Source organism: Erythrolamprus reginae, chromosome 1 (assembly GCF_031021105.1).
Source record: "Erythrolamprus reginae isolate rEryReg1 chromosome 1, rEryReg1.hap1, whole genome shotgun sequence".
NCBI lineage: Eukaryota > Metazoa > Chordata > Lepidosauria > Squamata > Dipsadidae > Erythrolamprus > Erythrolamprus reginae.
In genome coordinates this window covers 193,412,310-193,432,285 of record NC_091950.1, presented here as the reverse complement: position 1 = coordinate 193,432,285, position 19,976 = coordinate 193,412,310, and the positions used below count along the sequence as shown (strand labels likewise).

At 45.8% G+C, this 19,976-nt stretch overlaps 2 protein-coding genes across 6 annotated transcripts in view; both read right to left on the bottom strand.

The window, feature by feature from the left end:
* The window catches only part of HOXD3 (homeobox D3), a 61,233-nt gene that overhangs the window by 11,243 nt on the left and 30,014 nt on the right, over positions 1-19,976 (bottom strand). Inside the window, exons 1-2 of one of the 5 annotated variants that reach the window (XM_070731814.1) lie at positions 5,150-5,533; positions 1,173-1,256 (exon numbers count right to left, since the gene is read on the bottom strand). The gene's annotated coding sequence lies outside the window, so the exon portion shown is untranslated. Of the gene's footprint in view, positions 1-1,172; positions 1,898-5,149; positions 5,534-19,976 lie in introns of those variants that run through there. The other 4 variants (XM_070731816.1, XM_070731815.1, XM_070731817.1 and 1 more) reach the window with 4 other exon arrangements.
* Positions 13,066-19,045, bottom strand: HOXD4 (homeobox D4). The gene is made up of 2 exons (XM_070731812.1): positions 18,364-19,045; positions 13,066-17,485 (listed from the first exon to the last, which is right to left on the bottom strand). Exons 1-2 carry the CDS (start codon positions 18,806-18,808, stop codon positions 17,175-17,177), a joined length of 756 nt encoding a protein of 251 aa, XP_070587913.1. The 5' UTR covers positions 18,809-19,045; the 3' UTR covers positions 13,066-17,174.

The following is a 19,976-nucleotide window of genomic DNA, read 5'->3' as shown; positions in this document are numbered from 1 at the left end:
GGTTTTTCTTTTTTCTTTCTTTTTTTGCCCGTCCCCTTGCTTCGGAGGTGAAGAGGCTTTTTCGCCCACAGGAAGCCCCGCCGCGTATTTTAGCTCGAAAAAATCCCCCCCCCTTTTTTTCTCCCACACCCAGCCAGAGATGATTTTCCAGGTCTTCCAGGATGGAAGATGGGCCTGCGGAGCGACTTGCAAGCGCCCGCCGGGAAGGGGCAAAGAAAGAAAGAAAGAAAGAAAGAAAGAAAGAAAGAAAGAAAGAAAGAAAGAAAGAAAGAAATCCAAACCCGTTTCTTCCGGGCAATGGGTGAAAATGGACCGCGAGGGCCCGCAGCCCCATTATCACTGGGGTTCCCTAAGGCTCCGAGGTTGGAGAAGCCCCGTCTAAGCCATCCAAAAATCTGCTTCGCCTTTTTTCCCTGCCCCAGCCTCCCTTCGCCTCTTTACCGCTACCTCGCAGTTTGCAAGCTTTTGCTAGGGCTTTGCCAGATCCGATCCGAATTCAAACTTTTGTAAGCTCCCTTGGTGTGGTGTCGGACTTTGAGAGATTTCTCTCCAGTTTGCCACCCATCCAACCTCCCATTCGAACAAACAGGGATACGGGGCTTGAACTAGCTGGACCTGGTACCGAGGCGACCCAATTTCTTTTCAGCGTCCGGTCCGATCGGGATGAATGCTTACAATGGAGGAAGAAAGTACATTTTGTGGGTTGGACAAGGACCGTTGTGATATGGGGCCCCATAAAGACACTTCCCATTCCTTAAAAAAAAAGAGAGAAGAATAAATAATGATCTCCTAAAGCCTGGGATGGATATAAATGTTACTGAGGGCGGAGGATAACGTTTATGGCAGCAATAACCTTTTATCTGCGCGCTCCAAGTGCATTTTTAAGACAGTTGTATATCAACCTTTTTATGAATAGTCAGGTACTTTACATTACATTATGTGTATTAAAGCTCCTGAGGGAGCCACGGAGGGAGAGAGGGAGGGAGGGGTTCGCTTTTTTGATCTTTTTTTTTGGGGGGGGGGGAGTCTGTTTTCCGACCTCTTTCATTGGAAAACAACATTTAATCGGCAATAACCCACGTGGAGGAGCGAGGCAATGGGCATAGAACCATTGGAGGTTTGGGTTTGATTTTGTTTTTCTTGTTTATTAAAAAGATTGCAGACAAACTCACCCCTTTCACGTTTTTTCTTGACTTTTATCTGCAGAGCTGCGGGGACGGTCTTGTGGTTCCCTCGGATAAAACAATGAGATGCACCTGGAACAAAGGGGCACATTCAGCGGATGCATTTTTATCTCGTGTGCCCCCCCTCCACACACACACCGCAGTTCTGAACCACTGACTTCATAAATAATGTATCCGTGAGGCAGAGCGGTTCCTCTCCCAGAGCTGTGATACAATGGGCCTTGTCCTTTTAGATTCCCAGGCCTGGAATGGCAGCCTCTTTTGATTTACTCTCTCTATCGAGAGTATTGTGTCTGAATTCGCTTGCTTTTAAAGGCGATTAATGTGTGGCGAGCACCCGAATAATTGTACTGTATCCGGTATAACATGAAGGAACATCACCACCTAATATTTAACCATTTAGGCACATAAGTAATTGCAAGAGCATGCTAGGATATCAATTGTGGTCTCAATCTCTCTCTCTCACACACAAACACACACACACACAGAGGGAGAGAGAGAGGCATAACATTTTTAAGCTGAACATTTGCAATGAAGAAGAGCCCCTCATGTTTTGTTTGTCTCTGTGTAGGAGTGTTTAAATAAGTACTCAAGTTAGGCTACTTGGGTTACTTTTTTTTCTTGCAGCCAGAAAGAAGGGGGCGGTGGGGTTGATTGTACATAACCTTGTGCCCAGCTAGAGGCCCGTGTTTCTGGCATTTTAAGGAGAAAGGAAACTCGAGGCACACCGTTGCACCCAAAAGACCCCTTCCGTTGCAACACCCACGCACTTAATTCAGCGGCTTCTATGTTAAGTGTCTGAAGGCCGGCTAGAGTTTATTGCGCGGAAAAGTCCATCCATTGGACCGACTCCCCCATCCAGTCTTTTAGCGCACCCTTGTTCAGATTTCACGCCAAGGGCGTGCTGGGCAGAGCTTAGGCACTTGCTTTGTTTTAATCGAAAACAATATCAATTTTAAACCACCACCACCGCGCACCTAAAGCCATTCATTCCCACGCTGTGCCCATACCCGCCTGTACCCCTAACTCTGCCCCCCCAAACTTGGAGAACATTAATAGAACTACTGCGGGGTTGGAGCGGGTGGGGGAGGGGGCTCCCCCACAATGAAGCCTCAGTCGTTAGAAAGAGACCGTCTCACTAGCCTAAGCCTTTTGAAATGACCTTTGGCTGGGATAGCAATAACTCACCGCTCAGTGATGAACCCGGCTTCGGGGAACCCCCCCCCCTTCCAAGATCGGCCCCGAAGCCAGCTCCCAACTTTCTTCTCTTAGCCTGAGCCAAAGGCAGCTGTGAACCAGCCGCCTTCCTCCCCGCTCTCCAGCCACTTTCAATTTATGGGATTTGGGGGCAAAGCGGAGCTGACTGGCCACCCCCGACGCTGCAAACCCGGATCCCAGGTCCTCCAAGGCCTGTGTTGGCCTGGCCCACCCGGTATTTTACAACGTCTATTCACGTTGGGCGGAGGGGAGAGGTGTCAATTTAAGAGCTTTTCTTTATTTTTCTCCTTTCTTACTTACCCCCCCCCCCCCAAAAAAACCCGGAATTCATTAGGAATAGGTGTTGGGTACGGTGGCAGAGTAAGGCTTAATTTAGGGGCTGGAAGAAAAGTATATGCGGCCGTATATAGGAGGGCACCTATAGAAGCGTCTGGCGGAATGGTCAATCTTTGTCAAAGCTGGAGGTTGATTAACGTGGTAAGTTTTCATTTTGTGCCCTAATTAATGATCGACTTTCTGAATCCTTCTGCAGAAGCAAACGCGACCCGGCAAGAAAAAAAAAGCTTCTTGGAAATGTGGCTTTTGCCAGCTAGTGAGAAAGAAGCGGGAGTTCATCTGCAGCCTTTCTCTTTTTCCCCTCCTTTTTTTTTACTCCGGCCCGTTTTGAGCTTGCTGGGGAGTGACCCCCGTCTTGGAACAGAAAAAGGAAGCTCCATCCCGCTGGCCTTGGTCCTCCGATCCACCGCCATTTCCTCCTGCGCCTCCTCCTGCTGCCGCGCATCCCTGATCGGAAGCCCCCAACCTGTGCTCTTCCCCAGTTCAGGATCTGCTTAGGGCCGGCCTCGGATGTGATTGGAGGCCCACGGGAGGGGAGGAAAGGAAGCAAGCAAGCAAGCAAGCAAGCAAGGGGAAGGAAGGGGAAGGAAGGGGAAGGAAGGGGAAGGAAGGAAGAGAGAGAGAGATGCATAATGAAAGCGCTAACACTGTAGGTTTTATCTCAGTGCTGCCTGGCCAAATCCAACTTTCTCCATATTTGGCCCCCATACGCTGACATGGAAAGAGTGGTATGATTTAATTCTGCCGGATTGAGGCAGACTCGCAACTATACAGCAGATCGAACAGAGAAAGGTTAGGAATCCAATGTTGCCAAGCCATGCGGATGTGATTGCAGGCCCACAAGAAGGAAGGATGGAAGGAAAACAAGGAAGGAAGGAAGGAAATAGGTGATTGAAATTTTAGGTGAAGTTCCCAGAATGAAATGCCGCTTGCCTTAATTGGATTCAGATGACTAACTTGTCAGGCCCGCGGCTTGCAGGCCTGAGAGCTAACGGGAAAGGAAGCGAGCAGCGGAGGTGGGGGTGGAGGCTGCGGAGTCGGAGAGAGTCGAGGCTGCTGAGTTTTCTGAATCAGAGCGGTCCGAAACAGGAACCCGAACCCATCATTTAAAAAGTCCTCGGAGTGGGGGCGGGATAGAAATCCAATTAATAAATAAAAATGCTTTTTATTCCTTGGCAGCGCTGTTAACAATTTCGCTAATATAGTGTATATAAAAGGAGAGCTGGTGATCAGTGTCTCGAAATCCGGGCAAACGTTAGAATCCACTCCGAAAAAGGGTGGGTGGGTGGTAGAAAAAGTTATTTTCTTCCCTATTGAATTTAGTCGGGTTTGACCTCCAGGTCAATATATCCAGGACCAAAACTTATTGTGGCTTGGCCATAACTTTAAGAGCAGTTCCAAAGAAAATCCAGTCTGGCTTCAGCCTCCGGTCGCTATAAGGGACAGAAGAAGTCAGTTCTATTGTAACCACATTTATTCGGTCCAAGATAAGGCCTTTGCATCTGGCCAGCTTTAAAGTCCCTTACTGTAAAAAAAGATTTGATCAGGGAGTAGAAGCGAAAGCGGCTAACATTTTATATACTCTTCCCGCCAACCCATGCGAATGATTTAATTATTAGCCATATTCCAGCAGAAAAGGAGAGACGGAGCCCTGTTTGCAATGCTAAGGAAGCCTTGTTAGCGAGCCCCGTTGAGATCAGCGGGGCTTGCCCGTGAGTAGACTTATAAAAAAGAACAGGCTGCCCAGCTCATTCGTATCGATGGGAGCAGGTCCCTCTCACCTGCCTAGAATTGTGACTCCTGTGTCTAAACGCACAAAGATAACGAAGATTCGTGAACTTTTCAACCCCTGCTATCAACACCTCCGTAATAATAATAATAATAATAATAATAATAATAATAATAATAATAATAATAATAATAATAATAATGTGGAATAATGACAACCTGCTTTATCACCGTGTGGTTTTATTTGGTGGGGAGGGAGGAGAAGAGAAAATGAAAGAAACCTGGCAGAATAAACCAAAAAGGCAAAGAAAAGTAATGGGAAATCACTGCGTTTTTAAGAAAGGGTCAGTCTTCACAGCAGCGGCATCATTTTCACCCGGGGTTTTCAAATACAACTTGGGAATCCCCACTATCCGAAGCAAAAACAGCTCTGTCTTTTTCCTTCTCTTGGTGCGAAAAATCCTGGTGCCACCCCACCCCACCCCACCCCCAAAAATATTACCCAACTCGCCCAAATTATCTTTGGACGAAAAATGCCCATTTAGAAAAGCGTTGAGTTTCCAACAAAGGCTCCAATCCCAGCTTCAATGAGATGCCCCGACAAGACGCCAGAGGTTGGGACCTTCTGCAGTTCTCTTTGCAGAAGGAAATCAATGCTCAGGAAAACCCATGCAATTGCTTACCTGGAACCTTGCTTATCCTAAAGCTGTCCTTCTCTAGGTCAAAATCTGGAGGTTGGCCGTTTTGAGAATATATCCTTCCTCCTTTGTTCTGGAGACAATACGCTCCTAAACCTGATCTTGCGGATTTGCCCAGGCATTTCCATAGACCAGTATTCCCGGTAGAATAAAAACCACTGTTGGAGCTCCAAGAAAAGAGAGCGAATGGACCCTGGTTTTGCTGGCTTTCATAATAGCAATGATACGCCTTTTTTTAAAAAAAATTAAAAATTAATAATCATTCAGGAACAAGTCCACCAAATAAATTAAAAAACCGTGCCAGTTTAACGTTTTCTTTTGTTTGTAAATAATAAGCGGTGAGGCTTATTCTATGAATATGAATGAATATCTAAACCTATGTATATATATATTCAATATATATATATATATTCAATCACTGGAGGAAGCCTTGTATAATAAAGAATACAGGCGCTGCCTTAAAATACGAGCCTATTTGTTCACGTGATCCTGAGAGCGGAGATGGTGTTGATTAAGGCTGCAACTTCCACCCGGCTTGTCCTCAGTGATCCAGCCCCGAGATCCTTCAGGAGGGGGGGGGCTGTCTGTGCCATACAGAGGGGGTTGAGCCCAGTGGGTCAAAGGCTCCCCCGGACCTTGCCAGAGAGGAAAAAGGGTCTCTTCAGAAAAAAAAATCTGGCACTTCCACAGCGGCGTCCTTTAACTACTCGGTGCCAAGGGGCATCGCAGCGTGGACTTCAAGGTTCCTTTGTAAATCCTGATAACATCTGGGTGGTGCGATTCTTCTTAGTCAAAAGTCTTGCTCCGGCTAAGCGACGCAAGGGTGGGCAGACTCAGTTGTCTGTTCACGACAAATTAAGCCACCGCGGTTAACCTAGTTAAAGTACCTATATAGGACTAACCACCTTCCTGATCATCACCACCACCGCCACCACTGCCATCATCTGTGAGCAAAAAGGCAGGGGGCGGGTGGGGGTTCATATAAATGATACTAGAGGGGCTTCTCCCTCTTGGCTCGACTTAACTCCTGTGTCTCAAAGCTTCGGGGTGGAAGGGAGACGTTTGCATTGGGTGCTGATCCAGGAAGCCTGGTTTGGCAACGCTGGATTCCTAGCCCGTTCTCTGTTCCATTTGCTGTGTGGTTGCAAGTCTGCCTTCAGTCCATGCAGAATGGAATCATCTGACTGTTTGCATGCCAGGGTGGCGTGAGACTCAGAGAGAAATATAGAGAAAGTTGGGTTTGGCCAGTCAGCACTGAGGTAAAAAAAATACTACAGTGTTGGCGCTTTCACTATGCACCTATCTCTATCTCTCCTTCCTTCCTTCCTTCCTTCCTTCCTTCCTCCCTTCCTCCCTTCCTTCCTTCCTTTTTCTTCCTTACTTCCTTCCTCCTTCCCTCCCTCCCTCCCTCCCTTCCTTTCTCCCTTCTCTTCTCCCTGACTGGTAAAGCTTCATGATTTGCCTGCACACAAAGCCGGTTTAGACAAAAACAATCATTTTGTTGTTGTTTCCACAAAGGACATTACCAACCTCTACTCTTCCTCCCACTGAAAGGAAGGCATCTCTTGTGCCCCGCACTACTCTGAAGTTTCACTCTGAAGTTGTGGAAGTGCCCAGTCTAATCGGGGATATGCTAAGGTTTCTTTACCCTTCAAAATCTGACAATTGGACAGAAAACCGTGCAGCAATATTTCGTTTCAGTTATTTACATTATTCTGCTTTCTAAAGGGCTGAGCGACTGGAGAACAAAGCTGGAGTCCAGACAATCAAGGTCCAGAGGAAACTTTTTATTCAAGAATTCATCACCTGCGGGAGCACAATCCAGTCAAAGTGCAGCTCTTGGAAAGGGGCCTTAGGCATATATCCAAGGGAGGAGTCGCCCCTTTTGATGTGAAGCTTACTTCCTAAGAAAGTGGCTTAATAGAATTTTATCCCAAGGATCTTAATAGGGAGCTAAAGCACAGGAAGCAGACGGAAAAGCTCTGAGCCTGGGCATCCCCTTTATAATCTATTAACCTGCCAAAAACAAAAAAAACCCGCTTCCAGTATCGGAAATGTCTAAAATTTAACACTTGCGGAAGTGGTGCATTTTCTTCTTCCATTTCCCCCCATTAGATAGAGCAGAACCTGAGCCACCCATCACCAATCAAAGGGGACAGGGAGATAAAAGAAGGGGGAAAAAAACAACTTGCAAAGATCATTGCGGGAGTAGCAATAAAAGAAATCGCACATGCGCCTCCCCCCCCCCCCCTAGAAATTGTGTTTCAAGCAAACAAACGAGGAGCAAACGAAAGTAAACCTGCGGATCCTACAAGCCAAAAGTGTGAAACTGGTCGAGTGAGGGGAATCCAGTTGGCCAAGATGCGGCTGGAGAAAAGGATCTAAGGCTTCCCCCTTCTAAGCATCTGTTCATGGAGCAATAAAATGGAAAGATTTACAATCCTGGCAGGGCCTTCTCTGTCTCTGTCGCTCCCTCTCCTTCTGTCTTTCACCCCACCCTGCCTTCGTATGCGCGCGGACACACACACACAATCACATACACGCACACAGGGACGAGCATCCTTCCAGGAATTACTTACGGTGATTTATAACAACAAACACAGCAATTGTCAAACTGATAAAATATTCTGGGCGATATGCAGGAATCAGCGTTATCATTAAAGGGCCTTCTCAGTTTAGGCTGGTAGTTTCTTTCTTCTCTCCCTCTCTCTCTTCCTCCCTCCCTCCCTCCCCCTCCCTCCCGTGTAATTTTTGGGTTCTCACTGGGACCAAGGGAGAGAATATGCAACCTGCTTGTGTGTGCGTTCAGATTCTGAAAGAGCAAATATGTTTCTTAGTCACTAACCCAAAGCAAAATCATTTGTCATATCTGAATAATTGAATTAATGTGTTATTGTTTGAATGTATAATTCATAACACAGGAAACTCCGTCTATGTCCTGACACACAACGGAAGTCATAAAAAAAATAGCAACAATCTGAAGAGAAGACAAGAGAAAGGTTCGGAAGGGAGCCTTAATAAAGACTACGCTGTTTACATTTTTAAAAAAATATCTCCAAACAGGCAGCAATTTCATCGCTTTGTTCCATACCTATCACAATCAATGTAGGAGCCTCTTTAGTTATAGATCTGACTACTGGCCAATCCCCCCTCCTCCCCACTTCCACACACAAAAATTTATAGCTATATTACCCAAGCCTTTAACAGTCCCATTTTTTTAAAAAAAAAGTTATTTCAATACAAAAGCACGTGTTTGTTCGTTTGCTCGCTTGTTTACATCTTTCACAAAAGGAATCAAACGCTGTTCTCTCTCCAGTGGGAATATCCCCCCCCCCTTTTCTTTTCAACTGGCTCCTCGAGATCCTTCCGGGTTCGCCAGTCCTCCTGGCACAGAAAGCCCTAAAAAAAAAAAAAACAGCCCAAAAAACCCAAGTATCCTAAAGCTCCCGGGATTTTGTGGACTGATGGAGCCCCGCCGGTGATGGTGGTGCAGAAGTCCCTTTAAAGAATTCATTATCTCTTAGTTAAAGTCTGCCTTGGGTAAAATTTCGGCTCGGTTTTATAGCCTTCTATTAGGACGCCAAGCAAAATTTACGACCTTTGCTTTGAAAAAAAAAAGAGAGAAGAAGTTCAGGCCCTTTTCTCACCGGTTTCAGAATAGGGGTAGCAGATGCCCTGACAGCTAATATTGTTCCTCCCGTAAAAGAGAGAAAACGACCAGCTATTTCTTTCTTCACCCCCCTCCTCCCCCCATTTCTCCCCTCGGCAGCCCTTGGCCAAAAAACCATCCCTTTCCTCTCTCCCTCTCTCTATCTCTCCCTCCCTCTCCCTGCCTCTTTCTCTCCCCCACCTCGGTCCCCCAGAAGGCTCCGTTCCTTAATCTCCCACCATCCAGAGTCAACACATCGGGGCGTCTCTCTCGCCCCCCAAACAGGCACTCACTCACTCACTCACACGCCCGGCCCTCCGAGAGAACAGCGTCGGGCCAGGGCAGGGTTACAAATCAGGAGAAGGAAGAAAAAAAAAAGAAGGGCCCCTATTTGTCAAAGCATTTGACAGCTACCGTTCATTAAGGCTTTCGACATATAAAAGAAAAGAAAGAAAATGTGTACATACCAAGCTCCGCTTTCTTTCTTTCTTTTATTAGTGGCAAAGGTATATATATATATATGCATATCTATATATATTTAGTTTTGTGTTGTTTGGGGTTTTTTCCCCCCACCTTCGGCTGGAGCCAAAGAGCTTTTTAGGTGTGCATAGCGAGAGCCCCGCGCCCCTTTGTATATATGATATTCTGGGGGATCTCTTCAGTTTCCAAGTCTGATAGAGTCCTTGGCTTGGCAGATTAATGACGGCTCCGCGTTTCTTAAGGGACGCGCCGAATTAATTATTTCGCCCATCACGTGGTCGGGACTTGGAGCAAAAGCTAGCCTTATCATCTTCCTTTCGCACTTCCAAGAGGCTGTCTGGCGCGGCTCTTCCAGAGCAAGGCGGTTGGGGTCTCCATCGTTATATTTAACCCTCTCCTCCTCCTCCTCCTCCCCCCGCCAACCCTCCCCCTTTCATTACACACACACAGGCGCTCGCTAACACACACACACACACACACACACACACCAGGAAGAAGGCTTGGAGAACATAGCCAGCGCCAGGCTTCCCTATTATTGTGCGGGTGGAGGGACCCTTGTTCTCCTGCGCTGCCTCCGAGCACCTCCGCCTCTTGGGAAAGATGCTCAGGGGCAACGCGGGAGAGAGGGGGGGGCGGCAGCCGAAGGGAACCGGGAGACCAGACCCCATTTGGATCAAACGCGCCCTGGAAGGTTGGAGGCCTCTTTGCCCACTCGAGATGGGCGCCCGAATTAAAGGGAGGTCAGACCACGATCCCCACCCCCACTCCCGGCTGGATCTTTAAGGTTTGGCTCTCAGCCTTTGGCACCCTTCGAGGGAAGGCCAGCCAAGGCGTGCGAGGCGGGTTTGGCTGGTGGACGTAAACTCTCTCTCGCTATAAATACTGTGCAGCGCCAGCGACCTCGTGGAAAGAGCAATGTTGGACTCCGGGCTGTCAGGAGTGTTTTATGGCGGGAGGGAGGAGGAGCTTTCCGACACAAACTGTTCCCGGGAACTTTGCGGGCCCTCATTGCTACCTCGGGTCACCCGGTTCCTGCCTTTGGCCGCCGGAAGGTCTGGCTTGCCCTTCTGTCTTCTCCCCTTCCTTCCTTCCCTCCTCCCCCTGCCTCCTCCCCGGGCGCCTTCCAGATGGGTTGGTTGCGAAGCCCATCAGCCACATGTCCAAAGGGCAGAGATGGGGGCGATTTCAGAAACAGCTGAAGAAAGCCAAGCGGGGCAGCGCTTGGCTTTCCCTTTGACCTACCTTCCTTCCTTCCTTCTTCCCTCCCCTCCCTCCCTTCCGTCTTTCTTCCCTTCCTTCTTTCTTTCCTTCCTTCCCTTCTTCCCTTCCTTCCTCCCCTTCTTTCCTTCCCTTCTTTCCTTCTTCCCTACCCTTCTTCCCTCCCTTCCTTCCTTCTTTCCTTCTTTCTTTCCTTCCCTTCTTCCCTTCCTTCTTTCTTCCCTTCCTCTCCTTCTTTCCTTCCCTTCTTTCCTTCCTTCCTTTCCTTTCCTTCCTTCCATTCTTTCCTTCTCTCCCTCCCCCTCCCTCCCTTTGCAGGAAGGAAAGCAATAGCAGCAGTCTGGCCTCAACTAATTGGTGGTAAGGTGCTGCTCCAGACCCGCTTTGCCAAAAATGGAAGGAGCCACTTTGGGACAAAAACCCAAATGCAATTGAAGTGCCATTAACATTTCATTTACTTCCCATGATTACTTCCCATGCATATAAGAAGTATATGCCCTTTGGGTCTCATTAGCAATTACAACTTGGGAGAGATTTAGCAGAGACTCTATGGGCTGCCTCTAAATTTAGAAAGCGATATGGGCCTGAAGCCTTGGGTTGGGAGCCCTTGCCAAAAAAATAATAATAAAGGCCTGAGTACAAAAGGCCACTGGCCATTCTGGGGTTCAACTTTCCTACTAAGGCCTCAACACAGCCTTAGGCCACAAAGGAGCAAGAATGGTCTCCATTATAGCCTGAGTGGACAACTCCAGTCGAAGGATACAAACACTTCATTTCAGCCCATGGCAATGGGATTGGAACTCCTTCCACAGGAATTCTTCTCCAAAGTAACCTTCCTTAGAAAAGTGAAGGCAAAAAAAAAAGGAAAATAATTAAAAAAAACAGCAAGGGAGGAGCGATTTAAAACAGCCCAAAGGTGCAGATAAAGGATTTCTGACCTTGGCATGTTTTTGATCCAGAAATAAATTTCATTCCAAATTTTGCCTTCTCTTGAATAAAAATTTAGGAACACACATACCCTCTGCAAAACACTAGAGGGTAAATTGGGGGCGGGGGGAGGGTAGGGGGAGAGAAGAAGAATGATTTGGAATTGAAATTATTTACTGAAATGAAGCCGCTACTGTTTTTCTAGCCTGATTTTGCCTTGAAGAAAGGGAAGGAGGGTCTGGCATGCGACTTGACTAGGTGAACCAACTTCAAACAGAACTGATTGATCGTCTGGGGCTGGATTGGAGAATACAGAAGTGAGAATATATTGGGGAACGAATAGGCTAATGTTCACCTTCAGCCTCCAGCTGCAATATTCATAATTTTAAATTTTACTGCAGTGGTTTACTTTATTGATACTACTATCCCCGCCAAAACATCTAACTTCCTTTAGAAAGGAAAAAAAATATGGATAAGTTTATGATTCATAGCATCTTACTTTTCTCCCCTCTAGTCTTGATTCAAATGGTCATTTCCCGAATTCAATGTTGTTGTTTTAACACATGGGTTTATATGCGCACATGCAGAAACAGACCTGCACATGGATGGAAGCCATAATATAAACTGTATATGAAACTTCCCTCAGGTTCTAATGCAGATGTTCTAAAAGGAGTTGGGATCAAATCGCAATTTTCTCTGGAAAGGAAAACCCATTGGATTAAGAGGAGCCTGTGAAAGAACAGTTTCAGGATCAGGGTACAGGACAAGTACACATACACAAAATGCATTAAATGGTCGAGGGGAGGGGGATTCTAAAAGCAAATAATACCAGTGAAAGTAAATAACATTGCAGAGTATTTTAAAGCACTCCGGAAACTTCCCAGTTATACAACGGAAATAAGTTTGGCTAAATAAGTAGTGTCAACTAAACCAAGAAATATTTCAAAGTACCTTCCTTCCTTCCTTCTTTTCTTCCTTTCTTTTCTTTCTCTCTCTCTTTTTCTCTCTCTTTCTCTCTCTCTCTCTCTTTCTTTCTCCTCCTGACATAGGGAACTCTTGATCCTGGCCATATCTCCTGGTGGCTTTGCTGCACTGAACAGAGCGATTTACAAGGTGATCCTAGGCACGTTTTACTCCAAAGGAAGTGGCTTTAGGTTCAGTAGGATTTATTCCCAGGCAAGCAGGAAGAGGACCACAGCCCCGTATCCAACTGTAATCTCAAGTATGTTTATTTAGAAGAGCTGGTCCTGGAATAAAGCATTTTTAAGTAACTATGCATAACACTGAAACGTGCGTTCCAATGCAGGAAAACTTGGAATTCTGCAGGTTGAAACCGAACCCTGTAAGGGAGAGTGCGTAAAGATGGACCCCTTTACATACTATCTTGGGAAGAGGACCTCCTAAAATCAGAAAGATTCTTAACTAACAATCCCACTCGCTCTTTTTCTGCTTGCTCCTTGAAACATTCTGTACTGAGGATACCTAATCCTTAAAAAACACACACCATACTTTGACAAGCATCCACCCTCCCTATCCTGGGCAAAAGTCTCTCTACGCAGAATATCAGTCTTTACATTTTGTACATGTGCATGAAAACTGGGTACGCAAATGATGATAACCAAAGCCGTTTGTATAAATAGTTGTTTATTCAGAGGCAGCAAAACATTGGCAAAGTCTAGGAAACAGAGTTTGTTTGTTGGACAATGCAGTTGGACCCAAAGGCGGATAATCCTACGCAGAGGAACGAAAATGACTTCAACTTCCATTTTCTGGAAGTACCATCCTAGCTTAATTCCCAGCCAGAACAGTCTTCCTTTGCTGCCTCCCTCCCTCCCAGAAACAAGGAAAAAGGACAGTAGGAAGTAAACAGTGGGCACCCACGTGCATTTCCATTCACATTTTTGACCAAATGTTTACAATGTGGAGCCATCAAATAGAAAACCTTTGATACTCGGCCACTTTATCATTTCCTTTCAAGGGTGAGCTAACATACATACCACCAAGATTTAAGACTTTTCTTTTTTTAAAAAAAAAAAAGCTCAAAGAGGGTTCCCCTGCACTCAAATACACACACACTCTCTCTCAAGTCAACTTTAGTTTGAACTAAACATTTGTCAAGAAGACATTAACATTACAAAGGACTTGGGCCAGTTCTGTTTTCTTCACACCTTCTGTATCCTCTTCAGCTCATGGGTTTGAGGAGGGCTGAGCTATATAGCAAGTAAAATTTGTCCCAAGGGCAGTTCTCTTCAGAACATGTTTATTGGGACATAGGTGTCATTGTGTGTGTGTGTGTGAGAGAGAGACAGCTCACAGCTTTCTTGGGTGTTTAATTTTACAGCCTTCCTCATCCTCATCCTGAATTTGTTGCTAACTGGCTTTTACTGTGCCCCAGTCCCTGGAGTTTATTTCTGAACAAGTATGATAGCTTTAGATCTGCGGTACTAAACAGGATTAAGTTTATATATATATATACACATATAAACCGCTCAAAAATATAAAGGGAACACTTAAACAACACAATATAACTCTAAACTTCTGTGAAATCAAACTGTCCACTTAGGAAGCAACACTGATTGACAATCAATTTCACATGCAGTTGTGCACATTCAACTTTGTACAGAACAAAGTATTCACTGAGAACATTTCATTCATTCAGATCTGTTATTTGAATGCTCCCTTTATTTTTATTTTTTTGAGCCGTATATAAAAGTTGCAGGACTATAACTTCCCTGGTTAAGTTGTTTGGAGGAAAAACATTTTGTGCCCCAAAACACCAAAGCAATTTTCCTTGTTCTTGCCCTTTCCCAGATGTTTCTCCCAAGCAATCATATTGAAATATCTTCCTAGGGAAATGACCCATTAGAATAAAGGTTTTAAGAAGAAGCATGGCTGAAAGGCTGAGGCTGCTGAAGGCGGTGGGAACTTGCTTGCTGGTAAGTAGGCAAAGGTTTAAGCCGCCAAGGAACAGAGGCTGCCAGTTTCCTGCACAGGCCAGAACTGGGCTGCCCTAGTGGTTCCAACCAGGCCCAATGTGAACTCTCCCTTCCTCCAGATTCAAACAATTGCGGTAGGAGAAAAAAGATCCAGAGACAACCCACCCTGGTTAGCAGTTAGGTGGGCGCGAAGAAGAAGAAGAAGAAGAAGAAGAAGAAGAAGAGAGGAGGAGGAGGAGGAGAAAGAAGAGGAAGAAGAAGAGGAAGAGGAAGAAGAAAAAGAAGAAGAAGAAAGGAGGAAGATGATGATGAAGAAGAGGAAGAAGAAGAAGAAGAAGAAGAAGAAGAAGAAGAAGAAGAAGAAGAAGAAGAAGGAAGAAAGAAGAAGAATTTAGACTTCAAGGGGCTTTGAAAAGAGCCTTGTGCTTTGCTGGACAGCCGAAAAGGAAGGGGGACTCCCCCAGTCCAAGAGGTTAAGGGTTTAGAGGTCATTCCTCCAGGCTGCAATACAGGCTAATCGCATAGAAAATTTGTCCTCTGGATGAACCTGTTTCTCTAACAGTTGAGCTGAACTTCAGTAAAAACAAAAAGGAAGAAAGAAAAGGGGAGCGAGAGCAAAGAATTACCTTTTGAGCCTCTCAACGTGGAGGCGTCCTCGTCCCCCTGAATGGACGGGGGTGCTTTTTGTCATAGAGACAATGGCACAAATAATGCCCAAATATCCATCTTTAATATCATGACGGGCACATATTCAGTGGGAAAACCGGAACGAGCCAGAGCTGGAGGCTGAGCCTGAGACCAAGAGAAGGTTCAGCTCAAAAGGGGGACAAAGGAAGGGCTCAGGCACCCAAGGAGAGAGAAAGGAAGAATCTGCTAGGAGATTAATTCTACATTTTTCGTATCCGCAAGCTATATAATTGAACTAGGTTTATTAAGATCCACTAGCATTAAGTTTGGCTCTCTGAGATGTCCATTATTTAGGAAGAAAAATGTCTTTTTTTCCCCCTTTCCCTATTATAACTTTTATTGGTTTGCTTGAAATCAAGAAACATGCCTAGAAATCAATCTGCCTGAAGGAAAGAAAGAAAGAAAGAGAGAAAGAGAGAAAGAGAGAAAGAAAGAAAGAAAGAAAGAAAGAAAGAAAGAAAGATGTCTGTATGTTAGTAAGAGGTTCCCGAGTTCAAAACTTTTCCATGGATAGAATTTGAGATTGCCTATTGCACTAAACCTAGTGAATTTGCTTGGAAGTAAGCGTGCCTTAAGCACAAATTGTAAATATAAAAGGAACTATGACTTTAATATTTGAACCTCAGTCTCTTTTCAGTTGGAAACAACTGAAAATGGGCAGAAGGGACACATTTGCTTTGTTCCTGTCACAAGATAAGATTGGAAAGAATAAACGATTTTAAGAGGAGGGGAAGAAAGAACCCTTCTTTATGTCATCTTGGTGTGAACTTAAATTATTGTGGCAAAACCTTTTTTTTTTCAAAGCAGAAAAGAAAAAACAAAGAATCCCAAAATTTTACTCATTTGTGCAAAAGCCATGAATTTCTGCCAAAGTTTACCAGTCACTTGTTCTTCTCTCAGTTAGGAGCTGCCTTTATATGTTGAAAATCTGTTTAAAATATATCCAAGTTCGTGTATTTACATCTGAATCAAGAGAAAGCAACCGCTCTTTCCATCCAAACCATAGAATCTACCCCTTTCCGTTTTGCTCTTTTGCTTTTAATGCCCACACAATAAATTAAATCAAAAGAGGCTAGTAAAAAAATAGTAATCTAGGATGAACATAAAATAAATTCGACGGTCACGAATCACGTGGAATATTTACTTTACTGGGGGGTGGGGAAGAAGGCTTGGCTTTTGTGGTTGATTTAATCCACTTTCTCCCTCCTCCTCCCTCCCCCCCTCCTCTCTTGGATTAAAATACGAGCCAGGAACAAAAGGGAACACTTAGTCCATTTCAAATTTTAAAACATCCCAGCTCTTTCTCATTTCATTCTGGGGGGGAAAAAACCCTGGAAAACGATTTCCTATGTACAGAAACACCTGAAAGGAAAGCAGCGAAGGAAATCACTTTCTCAAAAACAAAGCCCAGGCGGGAGGGAGAGTAAGATTTGTTTTTAATCTCTGTTGATATTTTTGGTTTGGTTCTTTTTTCCTTCTCTAACTAACAAATAAATACATAGGCTAATAACAATATCACCAACACTTGAAAATAACCCGTTTCACTTCATTAATATTTTTTTTAAAAAAGATCTTCCTGAAAAGGTGGAGGAATTGGGAAAGCTTTTAATTTAAGGTTGTTTATTGAAAGTACTCAAAGAAATGGAAAGAGCACTGTTGTCTGCCCGTTTTCAAGACAAAGGTCAGTTTTGGAGCTGCCCTGCTCTACAACCTGGAATGATGAAAAACAAGCCAAAACAGCTAATCTCAAAAACCACGAAAACCCTTCCCGGTAGATTCTAAGGGCGATCCCAAATGGGCGCCTGACTGTGTGCTGCCGGGGGGGGGGGGGATTTCATTTGAAAATATTAATTTGAGTCATTCAGATATATAGATATACAGTATATCGCTTTCTCACCACCTGGAAGCAGAATTGGTTTGTCTGAATGTTTAAGTTGACTTCCTTCACTCCTGCGGTCCATTTGTCTCCAATGTCTTAGAAAACAAGGAGGCGACTCATTGGAAAGTTGTCAAGAGTTACACCTTGCTTTCCCTTTCACCAGGATGGGTATCACTTATGTGCTTGTATTGGGCTGCCTGCATTCTGGGCAGCCTAATTTCCCTCCCAAGTTTCCTACAAAGTGGTCAAATCCGTTTGGTGTTCCTTGGAAAGAGTTTGTAAATGTTGGCTGGAGGCGGAGGACGAACTGGAGGTGCGGCCTTTGGTGTTGGGGAGTTTGTGGTCTTTTTTCCACTTCATCCTTCGGTTCTGAAACCAGATCTTGATTTGCCGCTCGGAGAGACACAACGTATGGGCGATTTCAATTCGGCGGCGCCTGGTCAAGTACCGGTTAAAGTGAAATTCCTTTTCCAGTTCAAGGACTTGCTGCCTGGTGTAAGCTGTGCGGGAGCGCTTTGGTTCTCCTCCTGTGTAGTTCGGATTTACTGAGAGGAGGGGTGTGGGGGAAAAACCAAAGGAAGTTATTAACATCCTTCCTGCCCCAAACAATATGTGTAAGTCAATTTATGAATGTTTTTTCCCTCCTCATTAGACTTGCCACAAGGCTCAATAAAACTCCACTGCAAACTTCTACATTGGCTATTGCTAGCAAGCGTGTTTTTTTCCCTTTTCCCTTCATTCATTCATTCATTCATTGGTTTCCTTTCTGGGTCCAAGAGTGGACTTCAGAAATCCTAGCATCCTTTTGTGAAAAAGTGAACCTCCTTCTGCCTCAGGCACATGGCCAAGAGGCCTATTTCATCCAAGCCCCTAAAAAATTGTGGTAAGAGATAATAGTGAGCCAACTCGATTTCCAGCTAACTAACTTTCTCCTGGTGGAACCTTTAAAGGCCTTTGGAGGAGGGAGGGAGAGAGAGAGAGAGAGAGAGAGAGAGAGAGAAAGAAAGAAAGAAAGAAAGAAAGAGAAAGACAGAAAGGGATGAGAAAGGGATAAAGGGATAGAAAAAGAGCGAAATAGAGAAAGTGAGAGAGAGGGAGAAAGAGGGAAAGAAAAAGAGACAGGAGAGAAAGAGAAGTAGAGAGAGAAAAAGAGAGAAAGAAAGAGAAAAAAGAGGGGAAAGAGTTGGAGAAAGAGAAAGAAAGAAGAGAGAGAGAGAGAGAAATAAATAAATAGAGAGAATAAGAAAAAGAGGGAGAGAGGGAAAAAGAGATGGAGAAAAAGAAAGAGAATAAAAAGGAGGGAGAAAGAGAAAGAAAAAGAGAGAGAAATGGAGAGAAATAGAGAGAGAATAGGAAAAAGAAAGAGAGAGAGAGAGAGAGACACGTGGAGAATGAGAGAGGGAGACCAGAAAGGGAGCCTTACCAGAGTTCACGTGGACTTTCTTCATCCAGGGATACACCACGGCCGGCTGCTTGGTTGCTGCGGCTGCCGCTGCGGCGGGGCCCCCGTGGGGGCTCTTGAGGTCCGGGTGCTGGCTGCAGGGCCTGGGGGCAGGCGCGGGGGGCGGGGGACAGGGCTCCCCTTGCACGGGGAAAGGCCCCGTCAGCCCGGCTTGCTCCTGCCCGTGACCCCGCGCCTGCCCCGCCGAGCCCTGCGCATCGCCGCAGCCGTAGGGCTGCTGCTGCTGACCGCCGCCGTAGTCGGGCCGGGCGTAGAGTCCCCGGTGCTGGAAATCCGCATCTGGCGGCGAGGCGCCGTAGTAATCCGAGGCGGGCTCGGCGAGGTAGCCGTTCTGCAGATACTCCTCGCACGGGGGGAATTTGGGGTCCACGTACTTGGAGTTCACCAGATACGAACTCATGGCCATTAATTTCGGGAGATGGAAAATAACTAATTTTTTTTTCCTCTCGCGCGCCGTCTTTTTTTTTTTTAACCCTGCCCCCCCCTCGCCGAGAGAGAACCTCCCATTTGGCTGTCAACTGAATAAAGTTAGGCGGCCACGTGACCGGCCGAGCCAATCGGGAGACGCGGAGCTCGGATCACCGGGTTTGTGGTGCGCGCACCAGCCGCGCTGTCCTCCGATTTCGCCAATGTGATCCGAGGGGCGATCGAAGGGACCCCGCACGCTTCCCCCCCCCGCACATATTTACAAAGCCCCAACTCCCCCCCCCCACATTCACCCACGGATGGCCCCGCGGGGCAGTAAGTGAATGAATGAGTAGTGCGTGTGTTGTTTAACTCTTTTTAAAGTTTTAATTTGGATTTTAGAAATTTCTAAGGGTTTTTTTCCCCCTTGACTTCTTTTGATTGTTATTGTTATTGTAATTTTATATTGTTGTGAGCCGCCCTGAGCCCTTCGGGATTGGGCGGCATAGATGTTGAATCAAATAGATAGATAGATAGATAGATAGATAGATAGATAGATAGATAGATAGATAGATAGATAGATAGATAATAAATAAGTGGCCACCTCCATCTTCCCCCCCTTTCCTCCCTTCGCCCCCACCCCGTGAACAGAGTGCCTTTTGTCTCCCCTGCCTTTTCTAACCTTGGGATGCCCTTCCATGCCTTTGACGACAAGGTAAGGTCCAACATGAACCTTAGGACAGCCAACGTGGGGGAAAAAGCAAGGCAGGGCGAGCGAGCACAGGGATATGGGGGGAGGGGGAGGAGGAAAAGGGCCCTGGCAACAAACCCCCCACCCCGTCTACAATGGAACCTGTGTGCTGGCCTTAGTGGTCGGGGGTCAATCCAAAGTTGTTACCCTTAGTCTAGATGGAGCGGTCTGCAATTGGGCAATGAGTAACTCGCTTCGGAGTCCTTGCCCCCCTCCCCCCAGCGTTTAAAAAAATTGCTTTGGGTCCAAATACAAATTGGGTAGCCCAGGAAACCTATTGGGAAAGTTTGGAAGTTCAGCTATTTTCCTTCCTTCCTTCCCATCCTCCCTCCCTTCCCTTCCTTTTCTTTCTTTCCTTCTTTTTCTTTCTTTCATTCTTTCTTTCTTTCCTTCTCTCTCTCTCTCTCTCTCTCAACAA

What these genes read in the sequence shown, in the direction of transcription:
- HOXD4 (XM_070731812.1), bottom strand. Translation starts at nt 18,808, where the DNA reads ATGGCCATGAGTTCGTATCTGGTGAACTCCAAGTACGTGGACCCCAAA. An exon ending in GAAAGTCCACGTGAACTCTG is followed by an intron (nt 17,486 to 18,363) that starts GTAAGGCTCCCT and finishes CCCTCCTCTCAG; the next exon opens with TAAATCCGAACTACACAGGA.